The sequence below is a fragment of the Pinus tabuliformis genome, chromosome 2_1 (genome assembly GCF_031772625.1).
Source record: "Pinus tabuliformis cultivar Carrire ecotype Pingquan chromosome 2_1, CPIR1, whole genome shotgun sequence".
Lineage (NCBI taxonomy): Eukaryota > Viridiplantae > Streptophyta > Pinopsida > Pinales > Pinaceae > Pinus > Pinus tabuliformis.
This window is the reverse complement of record NC_142299.1, coordinates 67,735,903-67,758,747: the sequence shown is the minus strand read 5'-3', so window position 1 is coordinate 67,758,747 and position 22,845 is coordinate 67,735,903. Positions and strand designations below refer to the sequence as shown.

General features: G+C 40.3%; 1 protein-coding gene across 1 annotated transcript in view; it reads left to right on the top strand.

Moving 5' to 3' along the window:
- The window catches only part of LOC149198822 (uncharacterized protein At2g27730, mitochondrial-like), an 83,983-nt gene extending 62,436 nt beyond the window's left edge, over window positions 1–21,547 (top strand). Inside the window, exon 3 of the mRNA XM_089402171.1 lies at window positions 21,018–21,547. Coding sequence (XP_089258297.1) covers window positions 21,018–21,203 — 186 coding nt within the window. The 3' untranslated portion in view covers window positions 21,204–21,547. The remainder of the gene's footprint in view (window positions 1–21,017) is intronic.
- The last annotated feature ends 1,298 nt before the right edge of the window (window positions 21,548–22,845 follow it).

Genomic DNA, 22,845 nt, shown 5'->3' with positions numbered 1-22,845 from the left:
CAAGTGAATTCTCCATGTGGCCACATTGAAGGGTACCCACCAATCTGTCAAGAAAACTCCAATGCCTAAGGGAAGCATACCATGCCAACACCTAATTGAGGTCAAGAAATCATTGAACAAGCTATCTCCACTATGAAAATCCGTCATGGACCACCTCCCATCCATTGATTGATCTCGGATCATCAGAGCGGTTGAGCATGCACCATGTACCTCAAAGCTATGAAGCACACCAAGCATGGTGTTAACACTTTTGTGGTGACCCTAAAATCCTATGTTATTTGAAACGTGGTAATGGCAAGATCTGCAGTTCCACAAATTCGATATGGATTCAGATTTAGATTCATTTGGAACTGCATGGGATTTGCCGACATGGTGCTTCATGTATCACTACATCTTATCATTTGGAGGTGGCTCACCCCAAATAAGAGTCTATAATGTGGTTCTGGAGGTGGATCCATTGACAAGAAACCCTACTAAGCACTGATCATGTTTGTTTCGGTAGATTATCTTATGGTTTTTGTTGTAACATTGTTTTGCTTTTTTACATTTATATGTCAAAAAATGAAAAAATAAGAAAAAGAAAGAAAGAACAATAAAAAAATATATAAAGAAAAAGAAAAGAAAAAAATGAAAAATATTGACAAAAATAAAAAAAAGGAAATGAAATCCCTAGAAAACAATAATTTTAGCGATGCACATTTAAATGCCGCTATCAGATTCATAAATATTAAATTTGTTGCCAAGTTAAAACTTAGGATAATTGATTTATTTGATGTTTTTATTGCAAATAAAGTCTGCGCTGGAAGCAACGACTCTGATTCACTTCACTGAGATCAACGGTAGATGAACCTTTTCGACCACGCCGCGCTACTGACAGTTAACATGGGGGTGGGGGGGGGTGAAAAGCGGTTTCCACCCAAACTGCTAAAGCATGTGTGGCGAATGCTGAAGGATTTTGGGGGGTCACCTCCCAATACCCCAAACCACCGTCACCCCCCTCAAAATACCACCTCCGCTCCTGCTAACGGCTGTACCCTTCGCCAACCATCTCCCGCCAAGTGTCTCCTCCTTCGCCACTTATCTTCTGCCAAATAGCCATTACCTCCCGCCACTCGATTCTTGCCACTTGTCTTGCCACATCACCATTCCTCCACGTCACCTATCCGTTAGCGATTCAAAATCTCCTGTGAAATTTTATAAACGTTGACGCATTTATTCCTGCCACTGATCTATTTTATCAATTAATGCCCCTGCTCCAAAGACGTTTGATTGGCCGTTATGCACCCAATTCGCCTGATTATATAAAACACCGTAACGCCAATTGTTTGGTTCCTTTACTAGTGATCCAGGTGGATGTTGGTGGCCACCCACCAACCCATTTGGACCCCCACAACTATCTCTTTCAGTCTTTTCAGTTTCCTAAATTGTAGCATAGTTTACTATTTTTAGCAGTTTTTCGGGTCCTCAACTTCCGGAGCCGTTTTGAGGCCCTAAACGACGTTTTTTGGAAAATTTGGGGGCAACATGGGTCCATGGACCGATGTTGCCCTTCCCAAAGTGGTAGTTCTCGGATAGATCTTTCTAACGAGCTATCGTACGCGTCAAACGGAGATCGTATGCCAAAGTTACGACCCCGGGAAATTGATGTACCAATTTACCCAAACGGGGCCCACAATTTGGCGTTTCATCTTCTGGGGTTAGGTTTCGGGATGTGAAGGGTTTTCCATTGTTTCTCAACAATAAATAGGCCTTCGAGCCTCATTGTAACACAGTTCAGAACAGTTCAGAGGCATGTAGCCGCCACATCTCTTCTCAGAGATAAGCTACCATCGCCCTAGCTGGTTTCTTTCCATTTCTGTTTGTAAGCATATTTCAGTATTTTACAGTAATGAAATGAAGTATTATTTCCGCTGCATCTCTGTTTTTATGGTTATCGCATCTCTGTATTTATGGTTATCTCTGTAATTTGTTGCGTTCCTGTTTAAATCCGGATCAATGGTATCAGAGCGGTCTGCTTTTTCTCTGTTTTTCTTTGCATGTCCCCAACAAGGTCGGGATATAAGGAGTTAGGGCTTGAACTGGTCGAACCTTTGCAAGACCAGCCTCGCAAATCCCGACGGCCTCCCATGGCGGATGAGAAGAAAGACGAGGGGGCAGGAGATCCTATCAAAATCTTGCTCGAAGAAGCGCTCGAGCGGCAAAGGAACGCGATGATGGATAGCTTTGCGCAGATCCTTCAGCGGCTACCCAGAGGCGACGCATCGGCTTCCAACAGCGACTCTGGAAATGCCACACCCTTCAAGGTACAAGTTAATTTTGAAATCCCCATATTCGAGGGTAAAATTTACGCAGATGCCGTAGATAAATGGTTAAATCTGCTAGATGGGTATTTTTCTGTTCATGAATTTTCAAGTCGGGAAAAGATTGTTTTCGCTCTTCTCAAAGCAGCCCCCCACGTCAAGGACTGGTGGGAAACCTACTGCGAGCAGAAGGATGAAAGTACAGGCTCACTATTTTCAGCCGCACCCACTTGGAATGACTTCCGGGATGCCATCAAGGAGCAGTATTACCCTGTCGGATGCTATGAGGACAAATACATCAAATGGACCACACTGCGGCAGGGACGAGACCAAGATGTGCCGGAGTTCACAAACATTTTTCATACCCTTCGCACACAGTTGGGTATCAAAGGTTCTGAGCTGCATCTGGTACTCAAATACCGTGGCTGCCTACACAGATACATCCAGGAAGAGATGGTGTTCTTGAACATCTCCTCACTCGGCACAACATACCGATACGCTGTCAAAATCGAGCAAAAGTTCAAACAGAAGAAGCGAGACTTTGGATCTGTAAATCTGAAGCCCAAAGGACAAAGCCAAGGCGAGGTGACCCAAGACAACCCATCGAAGCCGCAAGAAAAGAACAACACCACGAAGCCGAAGAAGGACACAGGAAAGTGGTGTGAGTTCCACAAGAGTCCCACTCATAACACAAGTGAGTGTCGGACCAAGCAGTCGCTGGTGGCTGAGTTGAAGGCTTCCGAATCAGATGCATGTTCCGACCCTGAGCCAGAACTCGACAAGGGGAATGGTAAAGGGAAGCAGATCATTGATGCGGATCCCAGCGCCACTGTTGCCACCGCCAAGATCCAGAAAGATGAGCCCGAAAATCCAGAGGAAGGGGAGCGTCTTTTCCACTCACAAATGTGGGTGAAGGGTTCACCGCTGCGATTCATTGTCAACAGTGGTAGCCAAAAGAACCTCATTTCAGCAGAGGTCGTGAAGCGGTTGGGCCTACCGACTACACCACACCCACAGCCGTACAGTATCGGGTGGCTTCATGAAGGACGAGATCTCAAAGTTCGCCTGCAGTGCCGCCTTCCCTACAGCATCAAGCCCTTCATAGACGAGGTATTGTGTGATGTTACACCTCTGGATGTTTGTGATGTATTATTAGGCCAGCCATACTTGTGGAGGCGACATGCTGTGTATGAGTCAAGGCCTCGTGCTGTCATTATTTCTTTGAACAATTCATTATACAGGATACCAGAGGCAGCCCCACCTACTGCCACATCTTTGATCACTACCAAAAAAGGCAGCAAGCTCATATCACAGACCAGGAAATTCATCTGTCTGGTTCACTCCCAAAGTAAGGGGAAGATCGTTGCTACATCCATGACCCCTGCAAAGGGTTCCTCCATGCAGCAACAACAACAAAGGGATACGGTCATGAAAAAACACAGGAACAACTTCTCCTCACCCACATGGGTACCACACAAGTTTCAGGTGGGCAACAAAGTCTGGTTGCATCGACAGAAAGAACGCCTTACCAGAACCCATCAGAAGCTCAGATCACTCCGACATGGTCCTTACAGCAGTACCAAGGCTATGGGGAACAATGCTTTGGAGCACATCATCCCTCCATTCCTTCGCCTGCACCAAATGTTCAATGTGGACCATCGTCGACCATGCTTCCCACCATCACTGGACACATCAGAGATTGCAAGACAAGTTCAGCAGATGGAGGAACTCAACGCAATGGGGACCATTGCTTCCTAAGGGGGGAGGAATGATCCAGGTGGATGTTGGTGGCCACCCACCAACCCATTTGGACCCCCACAACTATCTCTTTCAGTCTTTTCAGTTTCCTAAATTGTAGCACAGTTTACTATTTTTAGCAGTTTTTCGGGTCCTCAACTTCTGGAGCCGTTTTGAGGCCCTAAACGACGTTTTTTGGGAAATTTGGGGGCAACATGGGTCCATGGACCGATGTTGCCCTTCCCAAAGTGGTAGTTCTCGGATAGATCTTTCTAACGAGCTATCGTACGCGTCAAACGGAGATCGTATGCCAAAGTTACGACCCCGGGAAATTGATGTACCAATTTACCCAAACGGGGCCCACAATTTGGCGTTTCATCTTCTGGGGTTAGGTTTCGGGATGTGAAGGGTTTTCCATTGTTTCTCAACAATAAATAGGCCTTCGAGCCTCATTGTAACACAGTTCGGAACAGTTCAGAGGCATGTAGCCGCCACATCTCTTCTCAGAGATAAGCTACCATCGCCCTAGCTGGTTTCTTTCCATTTCTGTTTGTAAGCATATTTCAGTATTTTACAGTAATGAAATGAAGTATTATTTCCGCTGCATCTCTGTTTTTATGGTTATCGCATCTCTGTATTTATGGTTATCTCTGTAATTTGTTGCGTTCCTGTTTAAATCCGGATCAACTAGCTATCTGATTCTACAGAATGAAGAACTCTCTGCCGCCAACTGTCAGTGTTCAAAAGCAATTCTCCCAGCATACAGTCGACAACTTCGCAGGTAACCCTGTGCTTAAAAGTTTCTTCTATTTGAAGCTTTCTTCTGTCAGAGTTTTCCGTCCAAATCTTCTTAGCATTTTCCTTCTGTACCTGATTCTCTATCATATAAAATGTCAAACTGTAAGGGAAAAGGAAAGGCCACAGAGAACAATCCCCTTATTCCCCCAGTCCTGGATTTCAACAAAGCCCCTTTAGTAGACACCCAACATAAAATTGCAGAAACCATTTCAGAATTTGACCTTTATGAGCTACACAATTGGGCCAAGCAAAAATATATGGACAAGAGTGATGAATTAAACATCTGGGAATCCTTTCTCCCACAGTTCGTCTTCCCCCAGACTCATTTCTTCCCAAATTTCCCTTGGGCCTCAGCATTCAAGGCTTATCCTTCACACTCTTGTCTTCCCCATGGTTATGTTTAACAATAGGACAAGACTAGAAGAAAGGAGGCTGAGGCCCTAAAGTTCTAAAGGTCTCAGTCCATTTGTTAAAGATCCAAAGTACCTCAATGTCACAATTTGTAGAAAGGTCAACAAAGTTGTTCTCTGTTGTAGCTTGTTTGCAAAAAGTTCTCAAAATGAGAGTATTGACTAATTGTATTGCTAAATTCGGAAGTTCAGAAAATCTTAGACCAGGTCACATATTCAAACTAAAGAAAGTCTACTTCATTCTAAGAAGTATTCTTATTATTCATAACTCTGATCATAAGTCAAGAAATTCAATATGCGATCACAATCCAAGGATGCTTGGGTGCTCATGCTGAAATATACTCTTTGCACATCAATGAAATGATTTGTGAGATCACTGTCCTTCCATTGATAAAGCAAGTTCAAGTACTTTGACATAATAGTTGAAGAGACAGTTAGCTTATTGATAAACTCATTACATATGAAAAGGCATGGAAACTTGATAGCACATTATCTTCCACTCATGGTTTTGGATACACAGTTATGTTACAAGAAAATTTAGACATGACAAGTTTCAATGCCCTAATTAAGGATGTTCCTTAGTTTTATCCAGGAAGAAGTTGCAAACCAATATGGTTATTTGAAGTTTCTAGAACCATGGCTAATTCATAGTTCGATGAAATAAGAAGACAGTTTATTTGCTGATATGTCCATGAGATCTCAAACCGAGATGGTTTGAAAGTAAAAATGGACAATTTCATGAATGCATTTTTTATATAGCTAACATTGATATATTGATTGTTGAAGGTTATGAGAAAGATTTTATGAGTAGATTGTAGTATGCAGATGTTGCCACAACATGTTGAATGGAGTTTGATGTATGAGTAAAAGAATATACTACTATCTCGTTTCATAGTTGATGTATTGAGCACAAAGGTGTGTTGCAGTAAGAGGGTACATTTGTCTTCAATTTTGTATTGCAGAATGGTTTGAGATAGTGTTGTCATTCCTACTAAGGATTGACAACCTCATAATATGTATGATGAGCAAAGTTGTTTTCAGAAGCTTGAGTTTATATGCCATTAGGGTTTTGGCAGTGATTTGAACTAGGGTTTGATTCTTTTGGAGAGAAAAGTTCTCAAACTATTGCTCTGCTTGGACCAAGTGTATTTCATACACGTGTGCTGAGATCGTGTGGAATTCTAAAGTATGTTATAATGGATAGAAGGTTTTGTATAAACCTGCATAGGAATATCTCTCTTGGTTGTAATGCATGAAGTAGTGTGTTGTACTACTATCTTTGTAAAAGCTCTTGAGTGCCTTACATTATAACTTCATTTGCTGAGATATGTTAATAATGCTAGGGTGTCATTGCTTGACCCTTGCTATTGCTGAACTTGAGATATGATCATGAAAATCTGCTCTAGGAACAGAGGGAGCTGAGAAAAATATCTTGTGCTAAGAACCATTCTTGGGAGATTTGATAGCCCTAGAGTTTGTAAACCCTAGATAAATCCTGAAGGCTATGTTTCCACTAAAAGAAGAAAGCCTAGATCATACAAGGAAGGAATGACATCATGTTGATGATGAGGACGAGAATGATGATAAATTTGCGAGATGGATGCAAGAAGGCCAAGATCAAGAGGGTGCTGACATTTCCGTATAATCCTCAAAAGATAAGTACTTTATATCTCTTTTCATTTATTATTGTTGTTGTTGATGTTTTACTATTAGTTAGCCTCTTGTCTTTGTTTCTGTTATTGGGTTATAATCGTTCTTCCTTGGCCTCCTAATGAGGATTGTAGGTACATAATAAAGGCTACCAGGGCTCTGGCAACATACTGAAGTTGTGGAAGAATGAAGCAAAGCTTGGGACAAGAGGACTCTCCTAGAATCAGGGACTTGTGCTGAGAGATATTGTACTAGATGAGATCCAAGCTCAAAGGGAGTAGGCAAAACAACAAATTTGAAGCAATGTCACAGGGTTCGTGGGACCTAAATGTTAAGGTTTGAAATTAGGCGAATTTCAAAAAAAAAATATTGAAGTTCGGTTAGGTTCGAAGAGGTTTGACTTTTAGTTCTCTCTGCGTTGAGGTTTGGTAGCAACAAATGGTAGATATATGGGTGTAAGAATTGGGGTAAATGACCTCCGTCTCTTGCGTGGATAACGACTTTTTTAATCTTTGCATTTGAGAATCTCAGATACGCGGGTGTAATGATCGGGTCAAATGATTTTCATCTTTGGCAATAACGACAACATCATCGATTGTGCACATTTCATTGCTGAAAATCCTTGAACTTGCATGGGGTGTTCAAAATCATCAATAAGTAACATCAATGACAATTCAGAAAGTGGTTTCGAATTCTTTCGTCAATACTCGCTTAAACAACTTTTCTTCAAAGTCCCAAGTTGGTAGACTACGTTGAAATGTTAAAATGACGGTTACAAGTTTAAATGATGGATAGGGTGAAATTTATATATAATAATGTTATGAATAGGTTTGGATATTAGCACATTTTAATTATAAAATTACTATATGCAAAGATAAGTTAACATAATCTAAAAATTATATATATATATTTACAAGTATTATTTTTAATCTATTTTGAATTATATAACATTAAAGAAATTGGGGTATTGTTATTTTAAATTTTATTATAAATACTAAATTAATATAACTTTTTTTTGTGACTAACATAATCGGTAACGCGCTGACTCTCGTACTTGCGTGACATAGGGTCGATTCTTGAAAACTGCCACCATAACCTCTTGGTGCAATTTTATCGCCCCCAAGCACGACGCATGAGTAAGTTGAGGTTTGAACCTTTGACTTAGCAGGGCATAAAAGATTTATATTATAAATGAATATAAAAGAATTATATAATTTTAATTATGTTCATATATGAACGAACCTAATGGCTAACCCCATCAGAAAATTTGAACTTGAATCGAACTTAACTATAGCCGAACTCAAATTCGAACCCAAACCATGTGACATTGATTTGAAGTATACCTTGAATGGCGAACCTCATATTAACCTCATCGGAAAATTCGAACTTAAATGTAGCCAAACTCAAATTCGAACCCAAACCATGTGACATTGATTTGAAATATACCTTGAATGCAAACCTCATACGAACCTCATCAGAAAATTCGAACTTGAATCGAACTTAAATGTAGCTGAACTCGAACCATGTGTCTATCATTGATTTGAGTTATATCTTGATTGTGTCAAATGAAAGTCAATGGTGACTTCTATATGGATCTACAAGATCTAGCGTGCCGCAAATGGCAACATAGACAAGTAAGTGAGACTTAAGACTAGAAGGTTCTCCCAGAGAGAGGGAGATGATCAATTGCTAGGGGCATTTCTATTAGAATTGTTGTGGAATTTGCATTAAATGAATGTAGAGGTCGTTTTTCCCCATGAAGAAATTGAGGACTAAGTGTTCATGGAACCACCTCAAGGCTTTGAGGGACATGAAGGAGTCTCTCGCGTGCAAAAGGTTGTACCTCAGACTTGGATTGATGGATCAAGGTTCATCCAATATGATTTGTTTCTAATGAAAATAGAAGGACTCGTGTCAGAAGGAGCAACATTGGCAGAACGATTTGCTTATTTTATAGAGGGTGCAGTTAGGTCTTCCTTAGGAAACCTTATTCTAGCTTTTAGGGGAGTTGATCTTTGAGTTCGAGATAAAGGACCTAGGTTTGATGCATTACCTCCTTGAAGCATAATACTGAGATCCCTCAAATTTTGAGGATGATGGATTGCGAGGCTAGACCACTAATATATAACAATAGCTGGAACATTGTAGGATTTGTTTTTGAAAGAGAACCCAGTTAGGGTAACTAGAAAATAGCCACGATGATGGTTCTAGTAAAGAAAGATGATCGATTTATAGTTGAGCCAAGGCATGTGGCTCAACATGTGTTGAAGTCATAGTTTTAAAAACTGGAACCAGTGACCGGGCCGGTCCACCTAATAAACCAGGTTTTAAACCGAAATTGGTCAAACCGGGACTGGTTTGATCTCAATGAACCGGTCTTTAAAAAATACATGAAATAATTAATTTTTAATCAAAAAATATTTTTAAGATTTGAAACCTATTAATCTAGGTTGTCATTGATGTCAATATGACCTTATTGGAGATGGCAAATATTCTTATGATACATGAACCTCATGAAAACCCTAGGTGCAAGACATTAACCCTAAGGTGTGAAATTATAACCCTAAGTAAAAAAACCCTAGGTCTATGTAATCTAATGTTGAATTCCTCCTTTGCTTGTTAAAGAACCATAAGGCGAAACCCTAACCCTAAGTCTAGAAACGCTAACATGATGTCTAAAACCTAGACCTTATCCTAGAAACTGTAGGTATTAATTCCCTAACATAATGAAACCTACCTTTATAATATAGAATCCTAAAACTCTAAAAAGCCATTCATAAAAAAAATATTAATTAAAAAAAGGGACCTCAAAACATTCCATTCTTCCATGTTCTACAATAATAATTTTATACATTAATAAAGCATTTATAATGCTCCTCCACAACATGCAATAAGCTTTATAACATTAAACCATATTAAAAATTTGATGTTGGACTTTGGTCAATGCCATTCTCTTGGCATGTATTAAACTTTTATAACGCTCCACGCTATGGAATAAACTCTAAACATTAAAGCGTATTAAATTTTTGATGTCGACCATTCTTCTGGCATGTCGACTCTCCATAACGTAACATTTCCAGAATCCAAATGCAATGAATTCATATATATTGGCAATAACGCCTCAACATTGACCAACACATACAGTTCGGAATTTGGTGAACACAGATAAATACAAAGATTATACTTCTGCGGACCTGTGGGTGGAAGAAGAGAACACAACTTGTGACAAATCATTTGCCTACCACAGAACTCGTGATGGACAACTAGATAGTTCAGCGGATGATACATGAAGCTTGAACCAGTGCCAAAAAGCTCTGTGAGCACCTCGGTTGGTTTCCAGATTGCAGTCTTGGATAAGCAACAAGACTTGTCTGTGGTAAGCATCCACCAAACATCAGACCTACATCATGTAGCTTACTCTTGCTGTGAATAAAGTTGAAGACCTCGATTTGTGGGTAAGCTACCTTGAGGAGAGATCGGTGCAACCTCAATGTCAAGCTCAGGATTACATTCTTTTAGACAGACCTCAAGCAGTGGCTCATTTATCTCACAGATTCAGATTGGACAGTTGCTTGGTTATCTCATAGACTCCAGTGGCTTGGACTTCTAGTTCTGACTCATAGATACAGTGAATTGGCAACATACCTAATATTGGACAATCAAGATTGCTTTTTGAAACTAATTGAGCGTACATTAGTTGGAGAGCTTGGTGCTGGACAATGACTAGAATTTGGAGCAGCCTTTAAATAACAATATTGAAGACCTTGAGAATTTAGATTATTGAAGACTAAGTTACTTTGGGGCAGATTGAAAAAGAACACTCAAGTAAGTACATTACTCAATGTTATTAAAGAAGATCTTGTGGAGTGGCTTGTTGAAGTGAAATTGAAGACTCTTGAAGAAGTTATTTGAAGATCTTTGGTTGGGTACCATGAAGACACTTTGAAGAATTTGTGGAGACCTTGTTTGAAGTCTTTGTGGAGTGGTCTTGAAGAAGATCCCAAATTGGAGCCCTCTTGATGAGTAGCCTTGACTGACCTTGGAGACACTGTTGAATACATTTTGGTGGGATATCTTGAAGATAACATTGAAGACCATGATGCATCGCTGATGTCATCATGAGGTAACTTGGAGAAATTGCTTGGGTATGATGAAGAGAAGTGGTGACACCTTCTAAGAGTTCAAGGTTGTCATTTATGATATGACGTGGAGACTGTGGTGAAGCTGAAGATTGACATGGCTCGGTGAAGAAGACTTTTGGGAGCCATGAAGAACAACCTAACATATCTAGACAAAGCGAAGCTATAGGATTGGTGTCCTTGGAGTTCTCCTAAACTCAAGGTTGGTGCCTTGGATAAGATAGGGTCGAAGCCCTAGAGGTTAGAGCCTCACAAAAGTCCACGTTGGTGCTTGACAACAGGTTTGAGCCTGGGAGATTGAAGATTGGTGTCTTCATCAAATGTTGGAGCCCTACACATGTTGTACTTGATTCATTATAAAGATTATATTAATAAAACCATTTACTTCTATTGTTCATTTTGTGTTCTAAATATAAGTGATCTAACTGGTAAAAGTAACAATTGAAAATAAATATTGATTCACCACCCTCTCAATATTTCCAACAAAACCATGATTCCAAACCAATAGAGACAAAATATGCAAGGTTTCCTCATCTATATACCATGTAAAGATGAATATATTAAATGGCATCGGGTGAAATACATATTAGCAACAAAATTCTTATTCAATGAGGCTCTAAATGGCCTCTAGAGTCCGAAAACAATGCTCTAAGCTATGGGATTGGGGCCACTGACCTACTACAATTCTACATATCAGTGATCAACAACACGATCACTCCTCATCATGATCAAACTCATCACCACTACTAGACAAGGCATCATCAATATGAGCTACATAAATAATATGGCTTAGAGTTTGAGGACTCCTAAAACTTTAGTAGTAGTAGTAGTAGCAAAACTAGACATCAAAACTACAAATCACTGATCAACATGGTCACTCATGAAACTCATCATTGATTCAACGCTACTAGAAATGGGATCATCAACAAGAGATACATAAACATCATCTAGCTCAAAGTCTTTAGGCTTGGATTGCTCAACCTTATAACATGATAGAAATTGAAAAAGTTTAACATTCCTAACCAATGATTTTGGTTTGAGTGAAGGGTTCATCTCCTGAACCTTATAATGTGGTAGAAAAATATTAGCATGCCTAACTAGTGGTTTTCCTTCGAGTGAAGGGTATATTCTTGTTAAGGCCATGGTACTTGGTAGAGGAGTTCAACAATCAATACCACGAACATCAACAGAGTTCAACAATCAATGCCACCAACATCAAGGTTCTTGAAGGGCTTCATGCTCTTGATCAAATGCCAATCTCATACCCTCACGCATGATAGAATCAAATGGAAACATTGCAAACCCCCAAACCATGAAATCCTGAAAACCATTAAGTCTGCTGAATTTTGAGTGAAATCTAAAATTATAGTTTCTCCATATGAATTCCAATGAGGTCGAAACCACTCTAAAACATCCCGAGTCATTTCATGGTAATGCTAAAAATTTAAGTAAAAGGATGAAATGAAAAATCTCAAACCATTAATTGCCAACATTGCTAGGGTTGAGATGTGTCAGGCAAATGAGAGGGTAGGCATGCTTTTCTTGGAGGGTGTTAAGTTATGGTATGTTCTATGCTTATAACAATTTACTTCTTTTTCTTATTATATTCCACAGATTAGCATCACATGTACATAAAGTAAAGTGTAGATAGAACATTAAACAATCGACAGAAAACAAGCCAAGACAAGAGACACAAGATGTGGCGGCTAGCCAGGGACAAACCCCACAATGTGTGGGGAAACCCTTTGATCAAATCTTCTTTTATCTTCAATAATTCAGCAGAGAGAAATAGTACAATAAATCTGATTTATGTTAGCAGTAGCAAATCCTAGATTAGCAGCATCAGCGTTAGCGGCTTCATCATCAAACTAGGGCAGACGATATCTCACAAACCGACTGTCCGATCGGCTTGTTTCCACCACCAAAAGTTGCGGCTTTCAGAGGAGGTTCAGATGAACCTACAGTGCAGTTCAAATGAGGATATCTTCTAGTCCACGCAGGTCAAACTTCACTTTTGCAGTTGCAGCTTCAGTTTCAACAACTTCCTTCAAACTAGGGCAGTCGATATCTTGCAAACCGTTCGTCGGATTGACTTGATTCCACCACCAAAAGTTTGGCTTTCAGAGGAGGTTCAGATGAACCTACAACGTAGTTCAGATGAGAAGATCTTCTAGTCCACGTAGGTCAAACTTTACTTCTATAGTTGCAACATCAATTTCAACAGCTTTCGGCTTCACATGTGTGAGGGAGAGACCCTTTTCTGCGCAGTAGAGAAGAGACTCTTTTCTGCGCAGTAGAGAGAGAGAGATGTGATGAGATGAGTGAGTCCAAATGAGGAAAAGTCCTATATTTATACACAACGTTGGTGTTTGAATAGATGTGACTGTTGGGCTTCTGAGCCTACATGAGTTGTAGGTCGACTTGATAATAATTCCATAATCAAAATAAATTCATATCTACATGAATACTTATCGCAATCGGATGATCTTTATATCAATCCTACACCTCTCGATGAGAGGAATCTAATAAAAATATTATCAGCCATGAATAAGATGACCCACATGAAGTTTTGCCCTGGTTGCCAATTTTAACAGTCTCTCTCAACTAGGGAGAACTTCATCTGCAATTTGTCTATCGGTCGTTAGTATTCATCCATCAAATGCATTGCCCTGTACAACCTGACCCTTGCCCTGCTCTGCTCTATTCTGCTTGTTCTGCTTTGTCTTGTTCTGCCCTGTATTGATCTGTACTGTTTTGCTTTGTTCTGCTCTGCTCTTGCATTGTTCTGTACTGCTCTACTTTTGTCGGAATTATGAAGAAGAAATGATCGAGGATGTATCATACTGACTCAAAGTCAGTCTCAAAGTATGTACCACTGGTCGCAGACTAGACTCAACCAACCCGAAGTCAGCGTCATAGTGAGTACAACTCCACTGGTCCCAGACCAGTATCATCCTCCACTGACTCAAAGTCAGTCTCAGAGTACGTACCACTGGTCCCAGACCAGTCTCAACTGACCCGAAGTCAACGTCATAGTAAGTACCACTCCTACCACTGGTCCCAGACCAGTATCGCAGTCTCAGAGAGTGTACCACTGGTCCTAGACCAGTCTCAACCGAACCGAAGTCGGCGTCATAGTATGTACCACTCTCACTGGTCCTAGACCAGTAGTGCACTGACACGAAGTTAGTCTCAGAGTATGTACCACTGGTCCTAGACCAGTCTCAACCGACCCGAAGTCAGTGTCATAGTATGGTACAACTCCTACCACTGGTCCCAGACCAGTATCATTGATCCCAGATCAATGGAGGTCATCCTAGCGTAGGGAGTACGGTAGATACAATGATGCGTCCATCGGTACTACTATGGTCCCTAACTTCATTTCCCTGCTCATTGATCAGATGAGAGGTACTTCCCATGAGTCCCAAATTGCATGGGTAGGATGCCTCGACAGAAGAACTAATCAATCTTGTCCTCACAGGAGAACACATCAATCCTGCTACAATCGCCATGGAGAACACATCAATCCAGGCCGCCACGGAGAACACATCAATCCAGGCCTCACAGGAGAACACATCAATCCTGCTACAATCGCCATGGAGAACACATCAATCTGGGCCTCACAGGAGAACACATCAATCCTGCTACAATCGCCATGGAGAACACATCAATCCAGGCCTCACAGGAGAAACATCAATCCTGCTACAATCGCCATGGAGAAAACATCAATCCAGGCCTCACAGGAGAACACATCAATTCTACTACAATTGCCATGGAGAACACATCAATCCAGGCCTCACAGAAGAACACATCATCCTGCTACACAGGAGAGCGAATCATCCTATTCCACAAGAGAGCGAATCATCTTGTCCCACAAGAGAGCGAATCATCTTGTTCTAGTGCGCACCACCAACAGAGGGTGAGTCACCCTGTGGTCGTATGTTGCTCCAGTGAGAACCGCAAGCCCTTAGAGCTCCTAGAGCTCAATGTATGCAACATGTAGGACCCTTGTACAAGGGTTTCTTGACGACTCCAAGTCATTTGGGAAAATCACAGATTAGATCTTTCCTCGGGGCTTTGACAAGGTGTAGCGGCCTATACATCATCTTAATGCGATGGAACCTCCTTGCTCATCGACTTAGCATATCCTAGATGATGTCTATCTGCTGGAGCAATCGACGAATACGGGATTCCTCAATAATCGGATTCCACCTCTGGTTGTTACAGAGAATCACACCATTCTGCTCAGAGAATTTGTGGTGTAGTAGTCTCCCTCTTAATGCCAGCCTTAGATATGTTTGAGTGAACCAACTGCAATATATCGGAGGTCTTGCTTTGGCTTGATGGGAATGGTCCCCTTTTGAGCTTTCCTTCGGCACATCCTGGACATACACCTTCTTTCTCTACTCGGAATTCGGGCATCCCTGTCACCATTTGTCTTACATCGAGTATAGCTTTATAATGAAGAGGGGCAAACCTCCGATGCCAAAGTTCGGACTGAAGAGATGTGTCATAAGACATGACACCTAACGGACTTCCATCGACCTGACATAATGAATCAACACTAAACCCAAGAGTAAAGGCATCTTTAACATTATTTTTCCATGTATGTACCTTGAGGTCAAGTGCATTTAATACATCCTGGAATTTCTAGCCTTCTTGAATGATTGCCCTCTTCCTTGATTCCCAGCTCTCCTCTTACCTTTGCTATTGAATTTGTCATTCCTTTGATTGCCATCAAAGAGATTTTGATCATCGTCTCGGTGTGAGTCCTTTCTATCAGGGCACTCCCTTGCATAGTGACCTGCTTTATCACAGATGTAACATCATCATTTTCTTCCACCCTTAGGTCCAGTCTTTCCTTTTGAATTAGGTCTGGAATTATTTCTTTTCTTAGCATGAAAAGAAAAGGCAGCATGAGGACCTTTAGGCATGGGCATTTCTTGCTCTTCTTCCCTTGTTTCTTCTTGAATGCATCTAGCCATTAATTTGTCGAAACCAGGAATTACATTATTGTTCAGAAGAGTAGTCCTGAACACTTACCATTCGGATGGTAATCCTCCAAGAGTCGTGAGTGCCATTTTCCTGTTAGTAATAGCCTCCCCAATAGATAGGAGATCGTTCTTGATCTCGGTTATTTAAGAAGTATGCTTGCATACTCTCATCTTTACCCTTCTTGATTTCCCTCAGCGTATTTCTAAGAAACAACACTTGATTTGCATCATTAACTTTAAATAAACTCACCAGTCTATCATAGATTTCCTTGGAGGTGTCCAGTTCAGAGATGTAGGCCACCAAGTTCTTGTCAATAGAGTCCCAGATGATCTTCTGTTTTGACTTTTCCAGTTTTCCATTTGTTCCATCCAGCAGTGGATGCATTTGATGGAGGCTCAACAATATTGCCTCTTACATGGTCCAACACTCTTTGATCTTCTTGGGTTAGATCGATAGACATCTGCCATCCGTGATATTCAGCTTTCTCACGAAGCTTGCCTTTGGCAGAGTGTTGAGGACCCCATAGTTCTTTTAGGATAGCCTTGCCAATCTTCTCTTTGGTGATTGCTCTTGCTCTTGCTCGGGATTCGTCTTCACCTCAGCTCTGGTACCATGTTAAGTTATGGTATGTTCTATGCTTATAACAATTTACTTATTTTTCTTATTATATTCCATAGATTAACAATCACATCTACATAAAGTAAAGTGTAGATAGAACATTAAACGATCGACAGAAAACAAGCCAAGACACGAGACACAAGATGTGGCGGCTAGCTAGGGACAAATGCCACAATGTGTGGGGAAACCCTTTGATCAAATCTTCTTTTATCTTCAATAATTCAGCAGAGAGAAATAGTACAATAAATCTGATTTATATCAGCAGTAGCAAACCCTAGATCAGCAGCATTAGCATTAGCGGCTTCATCATCAAACTAGGGCAGACGATATCTCACAAACCGACCGTCGGATCGACTTGATTCCACCACCAAAAGTTGCGGCTTTCAGAGGAGGTTCAGATGAACCTACAGTGCAGTTCAGATGAGGAGATCTTCTAGTCCATGCAGGTCAAACTTCACTTCTGCAGTTGCAGCTTCAGTTTCAACAACTTCCTTCAAACTAGGGCAGTCGATATCTTGCAAACCGTCCGTCGGATTGAGTTGATTCCACCGCCAAAAGTTGCGGCTTCCAGAGGAGGTGCAGATGAACCTACATCGCAGTTCAGATGAGGAGATCTTCTAGTCCACGCAGGTCAAACTTTACTTCTGCAGTTGCAACTTCAGTTTTAGCAGCTTCCGACTTCACATGTGTGAGGGAGAGACCCTTTTTTGCGCAGTAGAGAAAAGACTCTTTTATGCGCAGTAGAGAGAGAGATGTGATGAGATGAGTGAGTCCAAAAGAGGAAAAATCCTATATTTATACCAATGTTTTACAACTCGGACTCGGACTCGGACTTGGCCGAGGATCGACTCCGACTCCGACTCCGACTCGGTAATGACTCGGCCGGCTCGATTTCAATGACTCGGTCGTTGTAAAAAATACATTAAATATTTATTTTTTTATAAAAAAACATAATTTTAAATATTTTAAACATAATTTTAAAGATTTTCATTCAAGTTTCCAAACACACAACATTATAATATACATGGAAGACAACATATGATCAAAGTAGGCTCATGAACCAATCCATTATATCAAAATGGTACCCAATGGCAATAGTAAATACATAGTCAACTGTAGTCTGTCATACATGATCAAGAGTCAAAACAAAATACAAATAACCAAGGAGGCTAGTAGCTACTGCCAGAGGAGCTAAGATCATCTCGACCAATCTCTGGATCATCATCATCAGAGTCAGACAAGGGGCCCCATGGCTCCTCCTCATCATCATCGTCTCCAACTGCAACTGTAGAAGACTCTCACTCAAATGCATAAGACTGCTGTGAGTGAAATGAGAGCATTTGGCTGTCTTAAATAGAGTTTGGGAGGGGGAAATGGACCCCAAAAGCATTTAACAATCTACCATTACCCTTTGGAATCCACAAACCCTACTTAACTTTACCAAATATCAGCAAAAAAATGAATTTTTTTTATAAAAAACGCTGCCCAGCCGTCCTTTTCATGACTCGGCCGAGTCAATACGGACCCGGCCGGGTTGACCGAGTCAGCTATGACTCGGCCGAGTCATTGGATGACTCGGCCGAGTCATAGCTGACTCGGTCAGCCGAGCCGGTTTGCTGGCCGGGTCATTGCGGAGGGGTTTGACTCTGTCCAAAACGACCGTTTCGGTTTCAACTCGGCCGAGTTGTAAAACAGTGATTTATACACAACGTTGGTGTTTGAATAGATGCGATTGTTGGGCTTCTGAGCCTACATGAGTTGTAGGTCGGCTTGATAATAATTCCATAATCAAAATAAATTCATATCTGCATGAATACTTATCGGAATCAGATGATCTTTTTATCAATCCTACACCTCTCGACGAGAGGAATCTAATAAAAATATTATCAGCCATGAATAAGATGACCCACATGAAGTTTTGCCCTGGTTGCCAATTTTAACAGAGGGGCTATTTTTGGAGGAAAACAACCCCAAGTTTCCCTCAAAACAGCTTCAAAACCCACAAAACAACTTCAAAACCCACAAAACTGCATTCTATGGGATCTGTAGTTGGCCTGGCAATAAACCGACTGGTTCCGTCCTAAACCTGTCGGTTAGGGCCAGTTTTTGTGAAATTTGGGCGAAATGGACCCTTCAACCAGGGTTTTGGCCGGTTTAGCCTGGTTGCCCAATGAATCGGCTGGTTTGACCGATTTCCGGTTCAAGCCGACTGGTTTTAAAACTATAGTTGAAGTACCAACATGGTATAGTCTGTGATGGCATAGTCAATTATGTTTGGGATATGTCTCAAACAGTGAAGTGCAACTGTAGAGATTCACAAATTCAGATTGGGTAGAGAGTGCAAAAGACAAAAAGAGTTCATCAAGATATTGCTTTAGTTTGGGCTTCGTTATGATTTCTTGGATGAGTAGGAAGCAAACATCTGTTGGACTTAGTACTGCAGGAGCCGAGTATATTGCAACTTGGTTGGCGAATTGTGAAGCAATATAGCTTCATAAACTGCTGAACAGGTTGTCATTGATGTCAAAGTGGGAGCAGTTGCAGGATGATTGAGCAGATGTGCAACAGGTTATCGAGGTCAAAGCAAGAGAAAATGCACGTATCAAGAAGATTAGAGGGTGCATGAAAGAAACCCTAGCTCTAGGGTTTGGTTTCTTGGATGATGATCATATCCCGCACTTTGATGAAGATTTCGATGATGCAGATTTGTGATCTTGCCTCAGAGACCCTCCCCATAAGATTCTATGCTTGGAGATGGTTTCGGTGTATGAGAATCGTCTCATGGGCCCTCATGATTTGTAAGATATGCCCTGTCAAAGTTGAAGGTCTAATTTAGGGACCAAAACCCCAATGGCTGACCGAGTATGATGATGTGGCATAGAAGGATTGAAGCTGGCAGTCATAGCATTCAGCTAGGGTTTGGACCAAAATTTAAATTAATTTTGGTCTCAAAATTAATTTGAAATTTCAAAATATAGTTTTGGACAAAAATTTACTATGGTTAAAATTCCTATTTAAGTGATGATATAGCAACTTATATTAAAAAGACAGGAAGAAAAAGAAAGAAAAGAGCCCTAGTCAAAGTCAAAAGGAGATTAAATTTTAATAAGGGAGGAAGAAAATATGAAAATATTATATAAAGGAAAATGATTCTTTTCCTAACTTTTGGTACTTAATGTCTAGAATGGTGTTCTAGTCGGATACCCAATGTATGTCTCCTCAAAACTATATAAAGCATCTACGACTCTGTCAAAGGAAAATCGAATGATTTTTTTGGGGTCGTTCTCTAAAGTTCTCAGCAGCCAAGATTTCTCTGAGGCATTATATCCCTGTGAAGCGATAGTCTTTTGGCATTTTTTATTTTTTGGTTTTTCGCATGCAGGTGGATTTTGTTTCAAGCTCCGTTCAACGCTAATCTATTCCTGCGGCTCCAAAATAAGTGCCACAATTTCTCTTTCTTCCCTAATCTGCACCTCAAGATACTTGACGTGAAGCCTTGGGCTTTTTGTTTCTTCTTTGAAGGGGTTCTTTACTATTTTTCTCTTTTTCTTAACATATCTCAAAACTCATTGATCTTCATCCTCTTGATGTCCAATGCACATCAAGAACTCTTTTGTGTATTCTTGTACACTCTGCTTTTGCTGTATAAGATGCTGGATCTATTAAAACAAGAATTTATTGCTCATTTTTCAAGTCCAGCATCTTATCTTATTTTGTCCTTAGACAGTCTCTCCAACTGCAGAAGCTCCTACCATAATGCAACATGTCCTTTCACTCTGGTAGTTGCAAACTTGTTTCTTTAAGAACCTTCAATCTTCTCAATGCTTTAATGCCCCCTCTCCCCCAGTGAATTTACCAGGGCTTCAACTTTTAAGCTGCAATCAACTTTTAAACTTTTCTCAACTCCAGTAATTCTCTGCCATCAGCTGCTCTTCCATTTCTACATGCCATCTTTGCGGCTATGATCCACTGCACATGATGTATGAGTTTAACTACCCACTTATTCCTGACAGAGCCTAGTGTCATTCTGATACCAAGTGAGTCCATAGTTACTCGTGTGGGTTGTCTTTAGCTATCAGATGCTTAATGATTAAACGATTGTTTTTCCTAAAATTTGTGACTGAATTTGTTTTTGATCTGCATATTTTAAAGTAGACAAAATGAATTGCTTTCAACGTTGTTGAAAGCTCAAACTTTGGTTTTTACAGTGCTGTTTACTTACCTTTCTGGCAATTGACTTCCAATATGTTTTATTGTTGGATATAGTTTGTCTCTTCCTCGCCAACTTTCGATCTTGTGAAAAATAATGTTACAATTTGCTCGAGAGAAGGATGACTGATGAAATAGGACATGTGAAACTGAATGTCCAGGGTGTGAAGCCTGAGGAGCATAGGGCAAGCTCGGGCAGTACACAGGGGGGGGAATCTACAAGCTCGGAAAAGGTATCAACAGATTCAACAAAGAATGTTGCAGTTCTGGCAGGAGTGGTTGCTGTAGTTGCTGGTGTCTGGTGGTATGTTAAAGCAAGTCCCAAAAAAGTAGAACAACATGACTAAATCTTCATTACAAGACTCTTTTTCGTCACAGAATGTGAAGTACGGTTTTGCAACAGCAGAATTTCAATAAATAACATACTGTATGATTCAGAAGGCCTTTCTTCAATTTGCCATAATTTCAGTTAGTAGCTTGTTAAAGATACAATTTAGCATGATGCTTGCAGAGTGTCGTGAAATATATTGTGAGATATGAACATTTTTCTTTTTGAAGTTGAAATAAGCAAGCTATTACTTTACTGGAAATCAAATGAGTGTCATCTAGCTTGATATCCGGTCACTAGAATTGTCTGTACTCTGGGATTATTAAACTTTTGAGAAATCTAAACCGATGTTAACATTGTTCATTTTATGTTTTACATGGTTTGATGAATTCGATAGCCAAATAGACTTACATATGATACCATCACACACTTGTACGATTTTAGATTAAGTAGACTTAAATTACATCATAATCGTCACTTGTCAATTGAAATTACAATTCTCTAGAATCCTCGTTGGACAAAGAATTCTGAGTTCTGAAACATTGGAGGCACCAAGAGAGTGTGAATGAATTTTGAATTTGCACTGGGAGGAACAATGGAGGCACCAACAGAGAGTGTGAATAAGATTGCTGTGTGTGAATTTGGTAAAGTTTTGCTGTTTTTCACTGATGAATTGGTTTATCATCTAGTGGTGACACTTACATCATTAGTTGAACTATCATTTTCCTTGTCTTCATCAAGTTTTTTATTTGAAATAATACGTTTCTAGACATGTTTCGTTTGTTGCAGAATTCAAAATATTAAATGAGAATTTTAAATAATTGTCTATGTATGTTTGTTTCGTTTGCTATGTTATGTAGAGTAGTGAATGAGAAACTCTAAAATTTGATAACAGTATCTTTGAGTGTGATGGATAATATACAGTTTTGTGCTGAGCTTCCAAATGTGAAAGACAGTACTTGAGATATTGTACACTGTCTGGGAGTTGTCTTCAAACAGGTATTAATGTTCAGTTTGAAAGAATAGGATAAGTATCCTATCTTAACTGTTTTTCTGAAGCGTTTCTTATCTGAATGTGATAGACAATACTTGTTAATTTTAGATATGTCCTATGCTTGGAGCAATTTATTTCAATTTTCACAGTTAGATCAATATCTTTTCCAGATTAGCAATCACATCAGCATTAAAGTAAATTGCAGATAGAACATAAACATAAATCACAGAAGACAAGCCAAGACAAGAGGACACAAAATGTGGCACTAGCCAGGGACAAACCCTAATGTGGGGAAACTCTTGATCAATTCTTTTTAAATGTTCTTGAATAGTTCAGCAGAGAGAGAGAGAGAGAGATAGTACATTTACAACAGAAGTCAACACTTTGACTTATCTAGATAAGAGTGTAGATCATCTTTAAGAAGATGATACATGAGATCAGTTGAAGACATGCTGCTTCAACTGATTCTCCAAGGTGACTCCTTCACCTATCATTGTGCTGCATCTCGTCATCATGCTGCACCTCACCGTGCTGCACCATGCTGCACTCATCATCACAATGCTGGACCTTATGCTGCACTGCTGTCCCATGTGCCATTGTTGTACCGTGCTAGCCACTGTTGTCCTGTGTGGCATACTGTTGTCCCAGTGTTAGTGACATGGCCATT